The sequence below is a fragment of the Orbicella franksi genome, chromosome 5 (assembly GCF_964199315.1).
Source record: "Orbicella franksi chromosome 5, jaOrbFran1.1, whole genome shotgun sequence".
Lineage (NCBI taxonomy): Eukaryota > Metazoa > Cnidaria > Anthozoa > Scleractinia > Merulinidae > Orbicella > Orbicella franksi.
In genome coordinates, this window is record NC_138149.1 from 10,302,435 (window position 1) to 10,317,009 (window position 14,575).

Below are 14,575 nucleotides of genomic sequence, written 5' to 3' on the forward strand. Positions count from 1 at the left end.
ACAGTTTTGGCTGGGCGAATATTTGGTCACGTTACGCGTTTAGACCAATCGTAAAGAAGCGAAAATATTTGATGGATTATAAGGTTGGAATAACATGGTGTACTTAAAACGGACGAACGATTAACTATTAGCCTTGAATTTAACCAAGACGATGAAACAAATTACACAGTAATGAGACAGGTGGAAGTTCAAAGAATGGTTTATGCTGGAGGTTCCATGAATATTTTGATGTGTTCGTACTGTGCGTGATCGTAGAAATATTTACCTCGTTGCTTTGAATAGCTTAATTATACCAACCACGGAATGTCATGTTATGAAAATCCCATGGCCAAGAAAACGATTTGTGTGTTATTTATATTTTCCATCCTGGCAGGCAGTCTTTTGTTGAAATAACTCAAATCTGGAACTCTTGGTAGCCGCTCACTGTATCTAAGATCGGAGGTTGCTACAACAAGTATACCACAATGCACCGGAATATATGTATTCAAAACGCACCTTTTTTAATTATCCAACCTGTTTTCTTCTAGAAGTGGCAAGCTTGTCAATTCTATCAACCAAGAATGTGTTGCGTGCCAAAATGTATATCCCGGATTAGCAAAGAATCCAGGGTTCTTTGGGTTCGGGTCTTTTTATTTCTATCGTACATGCACGCGGGTGCGTTCGTATTCATGATGATAGAACGGCAAGCCACGGAGAAGCAGATGGACGAAACTAAAATACGTATGGAAATTTTGAAGAATATCACCACGTCCGAATATAATATGACAGAAGATCAGTTTACCAAGCTTAGCGACGCACTTAAACCGTTGTTTTGTTCCAATTTGCCCGAATGGAGTTATGAACACGCAACTAGCTTTACGCTGCAACTCTTAACTACAATAGGTAGGTATCGGCTAGTATATGTTCCAGTGCAATGAATGAACACCTTTATGAAAGACATCAATACCTATTTTCACAAAACTTTTTGAATATCTAAGCACTTTTGTTTATATCTACAGGCAGTAAATTTATTTTAATTTAAGCACTATCGGTCTACTTGGGGATTTCAACACTAACGATTACTGATTGTAAGCACTTATTTAAAACATAGGCACATACATTCTGTCATGGCGATGGGCTAAAGAACTAATTAAAGTTGGAATTACTAGATGCTTAAAGACCATCTGATAAAAAAGTCGTGCTGAAAACACCAATGACAACAACAAATTTTGTTTGGATTGGGCAAGAGCAGGGACTTCGTGTAATGTTATACTTGAGAGCACTGATCTGAAACGCAATATTAATACGCTAAAATGTTTATAACAACGAATGTAGCTAAGCATGTCATTTCGGGGAATGAGAGATATTGTTTCGGTTTCATTCATTAACATAATATTAATAATGCGTTTTTCCATAATAAGAATAGCCAATATCTGGGAATACGAAATAATCTAGGAAACGGCCCCAGTTAGGAATTCCTCTCAGCATTGCAAGGCTCCGATAAATTTATTCGTTTATGTTTATTGAGACTGCAGAGTAATTGTGTAATTCTTAGTTCTGTTGAGTTCGTTTTGTTTTGCATTGAAACACAAGCAGATGTTTTGTCAATGCTAAGTGACTTTATTCCCAATTGTTAATAAGTCGCTGAGGCTTGTATACATAAAAATTACATTGGATAATGACGCAAATGTAAAGTGAACTAATAGCATTTGAATGGATCAAGCTTTTTGTGTTTGTACCTAATAACTTTCAGCAGTAGAATTCTTTCAGGATACTAATGCAAATGTTGCGATCTGATTGGCTGAACCGCCAACGCAACCCATTAGCCGCAAGTGTAGGATGCTTGGAGATTGTCCACAAAATGGAGACGGTCGATTAAAAAACTTAAGATATAGTTATATGTAGTTTAGTGTATATTTCGATGGGCAACTTAGTTCCGAAAAGACAATAAGAAGAGCGTTCACTGTTATGTTGAGCTTCAGTTGTTGAATTGTTGAAAGTACTGATAGGTGCACGTCCTCAGATGCAAGTTTCAAATGACAATTCAGCCCGTGCGCGATTCAATTATCAAATTGACGTCAGTTTTTTATGCGTCTGTCCTCTTGTTGATGATAAATTTATCATCAATAAGAGGACAGACGCATGAAAAACTGACGTCAATTTGTTTTTTACAATAACAAGACCCCAAAATGGTCAAATGCCGGGGATAAATGAGGGGGAAAGACATCGTAAACTTGCCGTAAACAAAGATAAGTGAATTTTATTCAAAATGACGCGAACATTGTCAATAGCTTTTTTTTGATTGGCTAAATCTTATTGGTTAAAAAGTTGATAGTTTAACATTAACATTAACATTTTATCCGTCTGTGCTCTTATTGACGATAAAAATGAACCAATCAGCGCGCGAGAAATTTGACGGTTATCATAAAAAGCGTAATCATGATACCATAATGCTACTCAAAAAACAGAGAAATAATAAAAAACAATTATATGAAGGACATAAAGTTATTAATTAAATTCCTAAGAAGACTAAGATAAGGTTATTAACTTTAAAAACCTGAATTTATTGGAAAAAAAAAAACGAGTGCGGGCGCGTAAACAACGGCAAATTTCCAATGAAAATTCAGTCCGTGCGATTTTGTTAAAGCGATAAGTTAAATAATACGCAGCAAAATAATTGAAAACCGTTCTTTGCAATTCACTGCTGGAATTCACCTCTTAGAAATCTCGAGCTCATAATCTAATAGTTAATAGTTCACTGACTGTTCATTATTTCTGTTACACAGGATATGGCAATATCACACCGCGAACCGCAACTGGTCAAATAGTCACCATTGTCTATGCTCTATTTGGAATACCCTTAACAGTTCTCACCCTAAAGTCCATCGGTGGAGGGTACAACAACATGATCAAATGCCTCATCAGGAGGATTGAAAACTGTAACCGCCGAGGAATGCCAACTGATATAAGGAACTTAGAGCTCAAGGTTCTCTTGCTCAATTTTCTTCTCTTAGCCATTATTATCCTCTCCTCAGCTGCAGGGTCTTTGCAAGAAGACTCATGGAACATTCGGCAAGGCATTTATGCGTGGTTTATCACCTTGACCACGGTGGGCTTTGGAGACTTCGTTCCCAAAAGGATGATTGCAGGGGGTCAACCTAATGGTCTCATTATCTCTGGTTTGTGTTTCATGTCAGGCGTTGTGGATGCGATGGTGGAATATCTTTACAAGGGAGATGTCAAGGTTTCATGCTGCCCCGGTTCAGGCCCTTGTACTAATAACACGACTCGTTCATCAAACAGCGAGAACGAGATTGAAACTGTCGACACTCAGAATCACTCATTAAATAATTTGGGATTCGAGGCGGCTGCCACACAAAAAGAGGCGATAAGTTCCTGTCAAGATACGACGCTGTAAAGAAAGAAAATGAGAACATCATGCAATTCAAACTTGCATGTTTGTTGTGTTTGTGTCTAAATTGTTAAATTCTATTTTCCTTGATGACAATCTTTTAGTGAAAACTTTTTAACCTTGTCGCCTTCACATTTACATTATTCTCTCATCTTTTGGTACCATTTAAGGTTAAGCTATGTTCTTTTAAATAATCTTTAAGGTGGGTTTAGAGAAAGATTTAAAAGAAGAAAACAGCAAACAGCAAACAAATATTAACAGTAAATGAATGCGGCAAATTTCATTATTTATTATTTGTAAAAGTAGGCTGTTTTGAACCTACCGTAGACAAACGTTTTTGTAGAAACACGATTCTGCTATTATTTGTCTAGCCCATCACAGAATGATTTTTTTTTAAAAGTCGCACCGCAATTCTTTTTCTGACGCTCTGAAGTGGTTTGCATCATTATGGCAAGTACTGGCTTGGAACTTTCCCTGTGACTCATCTTGTGCTGTTGGTTATGGCTGCATTGAAAGCTCCATTGGTAGTTTTTTTGGTAACAAATAACTTAAGTCTGTAAATGACCTGCTTTCCCTGCAGTATAATTTCCCAGTTTGCATAATCTTTAATCTTCTGTAATGCCGTGGTCGTCGATCGAAGTCTATTAAGTTGAAGCGGCCTGGATGGTTTCCAATGAAAGCTGCATAATATTAGACGTGTTTTATGTGTAACTGAGGTTTGACTTTGCTGTCAGACAGGTAACAAAATACAAGTGTTATCTTGGCGTTTTACATGTTGATATTTAGTTCTCTTTTGCGCGAAACGACCATTACGATAAGGTTCAGTCGATCGAGATTCACTCAGTTGGTTGAGGGGGCATTCAGAGTTCTTCTTTTCATCTTTAGCAGGCTACTGTAGCAAGTTATCAGTGGTTTGGAAGGCTCGTGGAATTTGTCCACATCTTCCATGTCATTCTCATAAAGTGTACTTTCTCGTTACTGGTATCAATAAAGTACTTTCCTTTTAGGATCCTACAACTTACAACTTACTACTGAATTTCAATTAATGCAGACGAATTCACAACCTCCTTCCCTACCTCAGCAGAGCTGTAGACTTAAATTAAAAATACTTCAGTCGGAGCTCCTCAAGGATCTTTTGAGCCATCAATTAGTCATAAATAAATTCAGCAGGTGAATAAATTTATTGCTTTTACCATGTTGTAAATGAAAATGAAATTCGACCTTACCTAGCAACCGAGTAAATCTTGAATGTAAAAAATTTAAATCAGTGCAAATTCAAATTATATTTCCTTTATGTTTTTAAAAGAATACTCAGTGAGTTTTGCGAGTGACACGGTAGCTGTTATTACGCACCGTGGGCTACTGACTCAATGGTTTTCTGAAGTACTAGAGAGGTACGTTAAGTTTTCCTGCTCCTGAATTTAAATATTTAGTCATTTTCTCAAGTTAGAATTATCGTAATTCGCATTTCATAACAAGCGGTTTCGGCGAATGGCTTCATCTCTTAGTTCACTGCAGGCAGCCAGTGTGCTTTCAATTCAGACGGTAGAAAAACAGAGGTTGCCTATTTACCAAGTTAGGATTTCGAGTTGCGATTTTCGAGTTGGATTTTCGAGTTGGATTTTCGAGTTAGGATTTTTTTGGCGGGGTTTCCAATAAATTTTCATTGGTTTTACACAACGTACTTTGTCAACGTCTTGAGGTCTTTTCAAGATGGAGGAGAACGAGGATGGCAGATCGGTACGGGCAATCTTGTTTAATCTATCCTAGTATTACATTCGTAGCTGTATTTTGGAGTGCAAACAATAGTTGACACTTCAAAGTTCATTTTAATGCAGCATTGGAGCCATTTGTTGGTCTTCAAAATGTGGTGGAATTATAGGATTCATATATTTGCCTTTTGTCTAATTCTTAACGCGGATTTCTAAATTTGCACCACCAGAATAGATATGACAAGAAAAATCATATTCTAGATCTTACCTTCGATTTACGCTCGGATCATGGTAGTAGTAGTAGTGGAAATGACTTCATGTAAGACTCAATGTCTTGCCTCTTGCTTCAAGTATGTTTCATTTAACAAATAAAGAAGCCTAAGCCGTTTTTACACTGATAAAACACGACGGGCATTTGAGAACACGGGGGAAATGTTTTATTTAACAAATAAAAAAGCCTAAGCCGTTTATTACACTGATAAAACACGACGGGCATTTGAGAACACGGGGGAAATGTAGAAAACACCAGCCGCAGGCGAGTGTTTTCTACATTTCTGGAATGTTCTCATAGGTCAGTTTTAACACCGTGCAATACACGGCTTAGGCTTCTTCATTTGTTTTATATTATAGGCAAAAAACAATAAAACACGCTTTTTCTTTGTCTTATTTAAGAAATAAGAAAACATGTACCGTGTTTCTATCGAGTTTTAGTATAAATCTACTAGCGTTCTATCAGGAATTCCGCTCTCTGATTGGCTTTGCTACTCAATATCTATTCTGTGATAGATAGTGAGTGGCGTAGCAGCGTGCCCTTGTTAACAAAATGACGACCGCTTCTTGTCGTGTCTGTGAAGAGGATTTAGAAAAAGTTTTGAACGACTAGTAGATTTATAGTAAAACAATTAGATTACTCGCTCTCGATTTCTATGCCTGATAGTTGACTCGGGCTGCGCCCTCGTCAACTATCACGCGACAGAAATCTCGAGCTCATAATCTAATTGTTTAATAGAAACACGATTTTTTAACCAATCAGCGCGCGTATTTTCTTAGGACTGTTTTCTAAACTGTGATGAAACATGGGTTTTTGACCAATCAGAACGCGCGCAGGGTCCTTTGTATATTATAAATAGTAATGTCGCAGAATAAAAAGGCAAAACACTAACCCCACGCCTACATGAGTTCTATTGTATACTGCATTGGACTGGAAATCTACGAGACGGTTTACAGACAAACTAGCCGATTCGTTGCAGCTGGATTACTAGTAACCATCTCGAAAAGACCGACTATACATCCTTACTCCAAAATCCAACTCGAAATCCAACTCGAAAATCCTACTCGAAATCCTAACTCGAAAATCCAACTCGAAAATCCAACTCGAAATCCAACTCGAAATCCTAACTCGAAAATCCAACTCGAAAATCCAACTCGAAATCTAACTCGAAATCCTAACTCGGTAAATAGGCAACCTCAATATGGGTAAGAAAGAATTTTCCTCTTTGCAAAAAAAAAGTGATAAAAATAAAAACTCTGTAACCGAGAATAGGTCAAGCATAGACACTGGAGAAGCATGTAAAAAATTAAGGTCCACAGGTTTTATAGGTAAGTTTATTCTTATAAATTTTTGTTTGGCATTTTAGGATCTTATTTACAAAACAGAATATGTAGTTGGAATCAGTCCATACTGCCTAACTGTTTAGCGATTCTAAGTCGTCTAAGTCGTTTCACAGTACTGGATTTTTAACGTTACAGTCGAACCTCGATTATCCAGACTCGTTGGAACTAGACGAAATAGTGCGATAATCGAGTGTCCGGACAATCGAAAATACGAATATTAATGAAGAACAAAACTGTTGAAATAAACAGCATTTAATCGTGAAACAACGCTTTTACAAATCGTTTGGAAAACAATATGGTCTACTGTACATCTTAAACCACTCAACTCTGAGCGAATCAGAACTCATTCGCGAGTGTTTCTCATTAGTTGGCGTGCAAGCGCTGCTTTTGCTCTTTAAAGCAAAACAAACTCGCTTTTGACTGCACTTTTCAATGGTATAGTTTTAAAAAAAATATTGCTACGGATCTTGATCATGACTAATAAATATTCATGACAAAATTGGGACTAGAGAAAAAGTCCGGATAATCGAGGTATGGATAATCGAGGTTCGACTTTAGCCGCATAAATATGCGTCAATCATGACAATTTTTTAAAATAATACTAGTGAGCAGCACTTCAGCAACAGATCTTGTCAACTTGCTTTATTTTCTCCGACCGGTTTCGTCTGATCATACAGACTTCATCAGGGAGTTTGAACAAGATACATAAAGGAACTTATTTTATACCTATTCTTTAGAGTACAAATCACGTTCCGACTAGGGTGTGAACAGCAAAAAACACCTACAAAATTGCGTGCAGGATATGACTAAAATCCTGCGAATGTGCAATGTATAATTTTGGGGCTCACGGATTTAACGTTAAATCCGTGAGCCCCAAAAAACGTTTACTTACATAGATGTGCTAACGTATTGGTAGATTTATAACTAACAATAGAACTAAGGTTCGGTAAATGCTTAAGAATAACTTTTTTGATTCCAACATGACTGCAGTTAAACGTGGATTTGAACACCACTGTCCTATGTCTAGATAACCGACCAGGCTTAGAGAACCATTTACTCCTGTTACTATAGTTTATCTCCCTGAAAACGGGTAGTAAAAACCTAGCTGGATAACCCCGAAGGCGTAAGCGCTTCCAGAATAGTTGACGTGTGTCATCGAATGAGCGAAAAGTCGAGCTATTTCTGGCGTAACGCATGAGCTCGCCTTTGATAAAAGCTTTCTTGTTGCTAGCGGGGTGAAATGACTCATATGGTATATACAGATACTTGTTAAGCGGTTTCTGAAAAGTAGAGTATTGCAGTTTGTTTATGACAGAATCTTTGAAAAGTAGCAAGTCTAGAAAGGAAATCTTAGAATCGCTAATTTCGTAAGTTATCTTAATGCGTTCATCCTTAGTATTAATGGCACTGAGAAATTCAAGGAGTGTCTCCCGAGGGCCTTCCCAGATGACAAAAATATCATCGATAAAACGCTTGTAGAGGGTTAAATTTCGAGAATACAATTCAATAATATCCCTCTCGTGATAATACATAAAAGCGTTTGCGGCTGTAACCGCGAAGGGAGTACCCATGGCGATACCAAACGTTTGATGGTATATATCGCTACTAAATTCAGATTTAAGGAAATTATTTTCAAAGATTACACGAGTTAACTGAACCAAGAGAGGTGTTTGCGCTACCTTGCCCTCTCTAAGCAAGAGGTCAAGAGCAATAATTGCTTTCTTTGTGTCAATGTTAGGATAGAGTGATGACACATCCGCCGTAACAAGAAGGCAATTTGCGGGTAGCTCAACTTTCTCTAAACATTGGATCAGTTCACCCGAGTCACGCAAAACCGTAGGCATAGTGATGTTTGGTTTGACTAATTCGTCAACAAAAATACTAATGGGCCTAGTGATATAAGAGTGAGAAGCCGCGATAGGCCTCCCAGCTATAGGTGACTTATGAATCTTAGGAATAATATAAAATTTAGCAGGATCGATACTCCTAGGACTGTCGTCTAGGCTACGGAGGAACTTGAGAGAGTTGGGTGGTAAAAATCTAGAGTAACTATTTACAAGTTTATCTCTGGTCTCAATTACCTTTTGACGTCTAAATGTCCAGTCATCTTTTGTGACTTTAGCATACGATTTAGTGTCATAGAGGTGTTTAAGAGTCTCTTTTTCTACCCAGTCTGTGGATACGAGAGCAGGTCCGAGGTTTTTGTCTGTGGCTAAGACGCGAACCGTGGGGTTTTCCTTGAGCTCGCGTAATCCTCTCCGTTCGCCAAACGTCAGATTGTTTGTCCAACGCGGCGGGGTCTGGTTAAAGGTCTCCAGTAGCTCTAGACGGATTTTATACAGGTTTTCTTCGAGGTCAGGATCTTCCCGAGGCGGATTCCATCCTGTTTTAACGTACAGTTTAGGATTGAAGTCCGGGTCATCAGGTTGATCAGCAAATTTGTAATGCAGACGGACGCTACGACAGAAATCCTGTATTTGATTGTCAAAAACACAAACGGCAGGCGGTCTAAGCGTAGGTCTAAATTTAAGACCTAAGCCAAGAGTTCGTGACTGCTCTGGGGTGAGAGTGACATTTGAAAGATTGTGAAATTCCAAATTCCGTGGTAAAAGGTCCAAAATCGGTTTTTTTGCCATTTTGTCAAGCCATTTAGAGTAACTGTCTCTCGCATCTATTTTACGACGCCGTTTCCGCGGCCTTTCCCGTTTTTTGATTTCTGGCGACGAGAAACAGAGGGAGAGCGGCTATCAGAAAACCTGACATTGGGTTTTTTGGGCTGTCTCCGCTGTTTAGATCGACTTCGTCTCCCTTGTGCACTTTTGGCTGCGGGCGAGGGGTTACGCGGGTTACGGGCATCCTGGCTCGAATCTTGACGGCGTTGTTGTTTCCGATTTCTGGAGCTTGATCTATTTTTACCACGGCTTTTGGAATTTTTTCGAGGCGGTGGAGCTGTATTTCCTGGCGGAGAAGCTGGGTTGAGCTTAGAAACTTCCTGTCGCACGGCACGTTGCACCATGTCGCGGACAGACTGTTCGTTAATGGTAAATTGGGTATCCATTTGCTCTGTTCTTTTGGCCTCTTTAGAAACTTTTTTAATGTTCTCCGCTACCCGTTTAGAAGCTCGTGTTGCGGCACACTCGAAATAGAAGCTGTCGGCAAAACATTTTGCCGACTTGACATATTCGTCTGCTTCGGTGTTAAGAGAAGAATCACTAGATTGAAAGGAATTCCTCCAGGTCTCAATAGCAGTGAAGACGCTCTTCTTCTCTTCAGCGCACCGTACTTTTGCTTGCTGTTCTTCAGTTTTTAGGGAGTCGATAGTGGCGTCTAGAAGCTTTAATTCAGCTTCTTTGGTGATGTTGTTGAATATTTCTTGAAGAGGCTGGGTATTACGGCCTTTAGCGGTTACACAGCGAATCTTCAAACCACTGGGTACCTTCCCATTGCTCTTGTTGGATTCAAGTCTCTGTATGCGTTCCTGTAGACCATAAAGCTGATTTTCAGCCTCGATGAAGCTACGGACAAGATTTTTTAGCACGCGTTGAAAGTGGTCATCGATCCATATTTCGGATTCAGGTGATTCTTCGGCTGTTGTCGCTCGATGATCTTCTACGACCTCCTCACGCGCCTGACTTTGTCTATCTGTAGATTCTTGCCGTTTTTTAAGTTTTAAAGCACTTTTGGTCATCTTGAATCCAGAGCGATCTGAAGTGTTGCTGAACATATTGTGGCTTCTGCTAGCTGTGACTTAGACAATTTTTTAAAATAATACTAGTGAGCAGCACTTCAGCAACAGATCCAGATTTAACGTTAAATCCGTGAGCCCCAAAATTATACATTGCACATTCGCAGGATTTTAGTCATATCCTGCACGCAATTTTGTAGGTGTTTTTTGCTGTTCACACCCTAGTCGGAACGTGATTTGTACTCTAAAGAATAGGTATAAAATAAGTTCCTTTATGTATCTTGTTCAAACTCCCTGATGAAGTCTGTATGATCAGACGAAACCGGTCGGAGAAAATAAAGCAAGTTGACAAGATCTGTTGCTGAAGTGCTGCTCACTAGTATTATTTTAAAAAATTTTTTAAAAAACAATATGGTCTACTGTACATCTTAAACCACTCAACTCTGAGCGAATCAGAACTCATTCGCGAGTGTTTCTCATTAGTTGGCGTGCAAGCGCTGCTTTTGCTCTTTAAAGCAAAACAAACTCGCTTTTGACTGCACTTTTCAATGGTATAGTTTTAAAAAAAATATTGCTACGGATCTTGATCATGACTAATAAATATTCATGACAAAATTGGGACTAGAGAAAAAGTCCGGATAATCGAGGTATGGATAATCGAGGTTCGACTTTAGCCGCATAAATATGCGTCAATCATGAATGAACTATACGTGATGTTGTTTCTAGGAAGTTAATGCTTGCCGTAATTGTTGCCTGCGTCTCTGCTTGCCACTTATTACAAGGGTAATGCAGCAGGTGGGAACAATATGGATCAAAAAAGAAAAAAAAAAGACACACACAATAAAACCCACAAAACACTTGCAAAAGAAGTAATCCGAGCGAGCGTTAAAAGAGTGAGTGGCATGTGCAAGCGCCTTCGCAGTAGGTTTAAATATGGTCGAATATTAAGGACTGATGTTTTAACACAGGTAAACCGAGATCAGTATAGTCTGCAGAGCTATTGTAGAGCTATTGTATATTGTATATGTATGCAATCGATATCGTATATCGCGCTTAGAGGCCCCGCTTATCCGCCTGTTCTGAAAGCTAAGATCGATATGTAAAGCAACGTCAGTTGACAAAATATGCCCTACTACAGTAAACCTTACATTCTTGCTATATTTTGATAGACAAGATAATGCATCCTCTACTTGGGAAAGCATTACTGCGTCTTGGACATTGTTTTGCTTACTGCTGGCTTTTTGCTTGGAGTTTTACCTTAATCGAAAGAAAAAACGAGCCAGCCCGCCAAAGAAGGGAAAGGATGTTGAGTGACCTGAGAACGGAAATAAATATGAAGTATAACATGACGGATAACGACTTCGAGACTTTCGTGCGAAGAGCGGCGAGTTTGTTTTCGCTGCTCTCACCACAATAGGTATTATAAGTAAGTGTATTATAGTGTTCGTTCGAGTGAGGCCTTAAACTACTGTCTATAGTTGCACTCTTTTTTTATAAGAATATTGTTTTTCCGGCCGAGGCTGAATATTCTTATTTTTCTGCCGATTTTAGGCTGAATTTTTTTTGGAAATATTCTCATAATATATCGTATCGCATTTCTGTTTTCGAATATATCTGGTGTCTGGATGGTGTGAAAGTAATTTTGGAGCCAGCCTGCAGGCATTAAAACCGGAAATCAGGCACATAACTTCTTACAGAAATGCTACTAGCATCGAACATACGGCTAGTGCTGTTTTTGTTGCTTTTTGGCTAGTTTTGCCATTTAGGGAAAGGACGAATCGTATAAGGTTTAGATAAAAACATATCATTGTATTGTATTTACAAATTTTCAACACACGAAATTGTATTTTGGATTTTTTATTAAAATATTCTTAAAATTTCGCAAATTTCAGCCCTCGATATTCTCAAAAAACATACTCTTATAAAAAAGAAAGAGTGTTTGTGGTTACATTACATTTCGTAACCCGCGTTACTCGACTCCCGATAACGCGAACCTCGCACCAACTCGAACCAAAATCGATTTCGCCTATATTTCCATCCAATGTTTACTATATAATTTTACCCTCGGTAACTGGAGCCCCCACAATCTCGAACCAATTTTCGTTTCCATCTAGATCATTTTCTATTCAAATTTAGCCTCGATAACTAAGGCCATGCTTGTCAATACCTGACAAGACAAAACAGACAGTATTGTCAGTCCAAAACATCATTTGAATTTATTTTGGAGCAGCTGTGCAATATTTGGGTTTCTTTGCAGTTAATCTCTTCGAAACCTGCAGATTTCGCAATACCTGGACTTCTTTTGCTGCTTTACTTTGTTTACAGTGTCGTTCCACTAAAGTTACTTTCTGACATGTACAGTAGTTGAGAAATGTCTTGTCGCGTTCTCACTCGACGTCTCTATTCTGTATGAGTAGAGATATAGTGTATAAACACCATTTTTCTCCTCCTTATTTCCTGTCATTTGTTCTCAACTCACGATAACTCGAACGCCCAATAACTTAAACCTTTTTAATCTCACCAGTGAAGGTTCGAATTATTGGCAGTTGACTGTTTATAGTTAATATATAAGGATCCAGCAAGAACGATTTTTTGGACAAACTATCACCTCTTGAACAATTGTGCACAGGAAAGAGCGGCGCAAAATATTACGTCCTCCCAAAGTTTCCTAACTGCTCGTTTCCACGGTAACTCAAAGTGACTCTGACTATTTTTCATGTTGTTTAACATTTTTGATTTCGTATCTTCTTTCCGCGACATCGGAAAATTGCCTCAGGGTCCCTCAGCAATGTCATCAAAGCATGACTGTTTATGTCAAAAAATTCACAGTCGTGTCTATAAAGACTGGTCACGCTACATTGCTTGTTGATGAATTGCAGGAAAACGTAGAGGAGGTTACCGTTTATTGAATAGTCTTGAGGTTACAGAGGTCCGTAGCCATTCTTACAAACCTTTTGACACCTTTCACATCTGCTATTATCGAAGTAACATATCAAACACAAAAGACCGTGTTTGACCACATTTCCAAAAACAGAGAAGAGGATTGAAAATACGACGCGCAGCGGAGTATTTTTGACGAACCTCGAGGTGTTTGGAAATGTAGGCACGCACGGCCTTGAGTGATATATCTTCTCAATCGAAACAAAAACTAAGGAGAAAATGAAATATAAAATCGAAGAAATCTATGCTAATTAAGATCAGATATCCAAACACCGTCACGGTCGCGATTTCCTTTGTTTAAACTTGATGAATTATTAATAAGTTTATCGAAGAAAAGATTCTAGAACGACGTCTAACGACAGTGTCAAAGGGATGTAGGATCTTTCATGCTGAAAACGAAACTAATACAGAGTATATGATGGAAAATGGCCATAAAATCGAGAGGCAATTTCAGCATTTGTTTTTAGAACTCCGGATTCAGTCAACGGAGCGAAAGTCTCCGGGGGAAAGTTTGATTAATGGAATTGTGTTGCTTCTGTTAGGATATGGACATATCACACCCAAAACACCACTTGGTCAAGGCATCACCATCATCTTCTATGCCTTTGGTATTCTTGAAAACGACGGGGGAGCTCTTGGCAATTTCTATCAAGTATCTTGTTCTCAAAACAGAAACTGTTATTCTCAAAAGAGCTCAACCGAAGCACGTGAAAAAGAAAACGTTTTTTGTGACTTGTACATTAATGGTTGTCCTACTCATCTCGACAGGCGCCTCAGCTGTTTACTTTGAAAACGGGACCCTCGTCGAAGGCTTGTATGTGTGGTTTACTACGTTTACAACGATTGGTTTTGGTGGCTATGTGATGTTCGAGTCTCTTGTGAGAAATGTTGATCAAGGAAAGACTTCTGAAGATCAATATATTTTTGAAAATCCTCTCTTGTGTATTCCTTACATAGTTGGCTTGAGTCTGACTTCATGCCTTTTGAACTGCATTTTTGATTGCTTAGATGAAATACGTGATTTTCGTGATCGGTACATGAACTATTGGCCAAGCTTGATTTCATTCGCAAGAAGATTGTTCGGCCGCAAAAACCCAAGTTATGATGTAACGGGAGACCAAAATAACACTCATGAAATAACTTAAGAAACAAGCCACCTGTCCCTTCATGGCCAAACTGTTACGAAAAGATGTCTTGATGGTAAAACAAAGTACAAGACACATTTTTCAGTGT

General features: G+C 38.6%; 1 protein-coding gene across 1 annotated transcript; it reads left to right on the top strand.

Annotated features, from left to right (window-relative positions):
* The first annotated feature begins 632 nt into the window (after positions 1-632).
* Positions 633-14,507, top strand: LOC145487728 (uncharacterized). The gene is made up of 4 exons (XM_081466549.1): positions 633-882; positions 2,766-3,393; positions 3,825-3,927; positions 13,885-14,507. Exons 1-4 carry the CDS (start codon positions 645-647, stop codon positions 14,485-14,487), a joined length of 1,572 nt encoding a protein of 523 aa, XP_081322675.1. The 5' UTR covers positions 633-644; the 3' UTR covers positions 14,488-14,507.
* The last annotated feature ends 68 nt before the right edge of the window (positions 14,508-14,575 follow it).

What these genes read in the sequence shown, in the direction of transcription:
- LOC145487728 (XM_081466549.1), top strand. Translation starts at nt 645, where the DNA reads ATGCACGCGGGTGCGTTCGTATTCATGATGATAGAACGGCAAGCCACG. An exon ending in TCCTGTCAAGATACGACGCT is followed by an intron (nt 3,394 to 3,824) that starts GTAAAGAAAGAA and finishes GACGCTCTGAAG; the next exon opens with TGGTTTGCATCATTATGGCA. An exon ending in CTCCATTGGTAGTTTTTTTG is followed by an intron (nt 3,928 to 13,884) that starts GTAACAAATAAC and finishes TGCTTCTGTTAG; the next exon opens with GATATGGACATATCACACCC.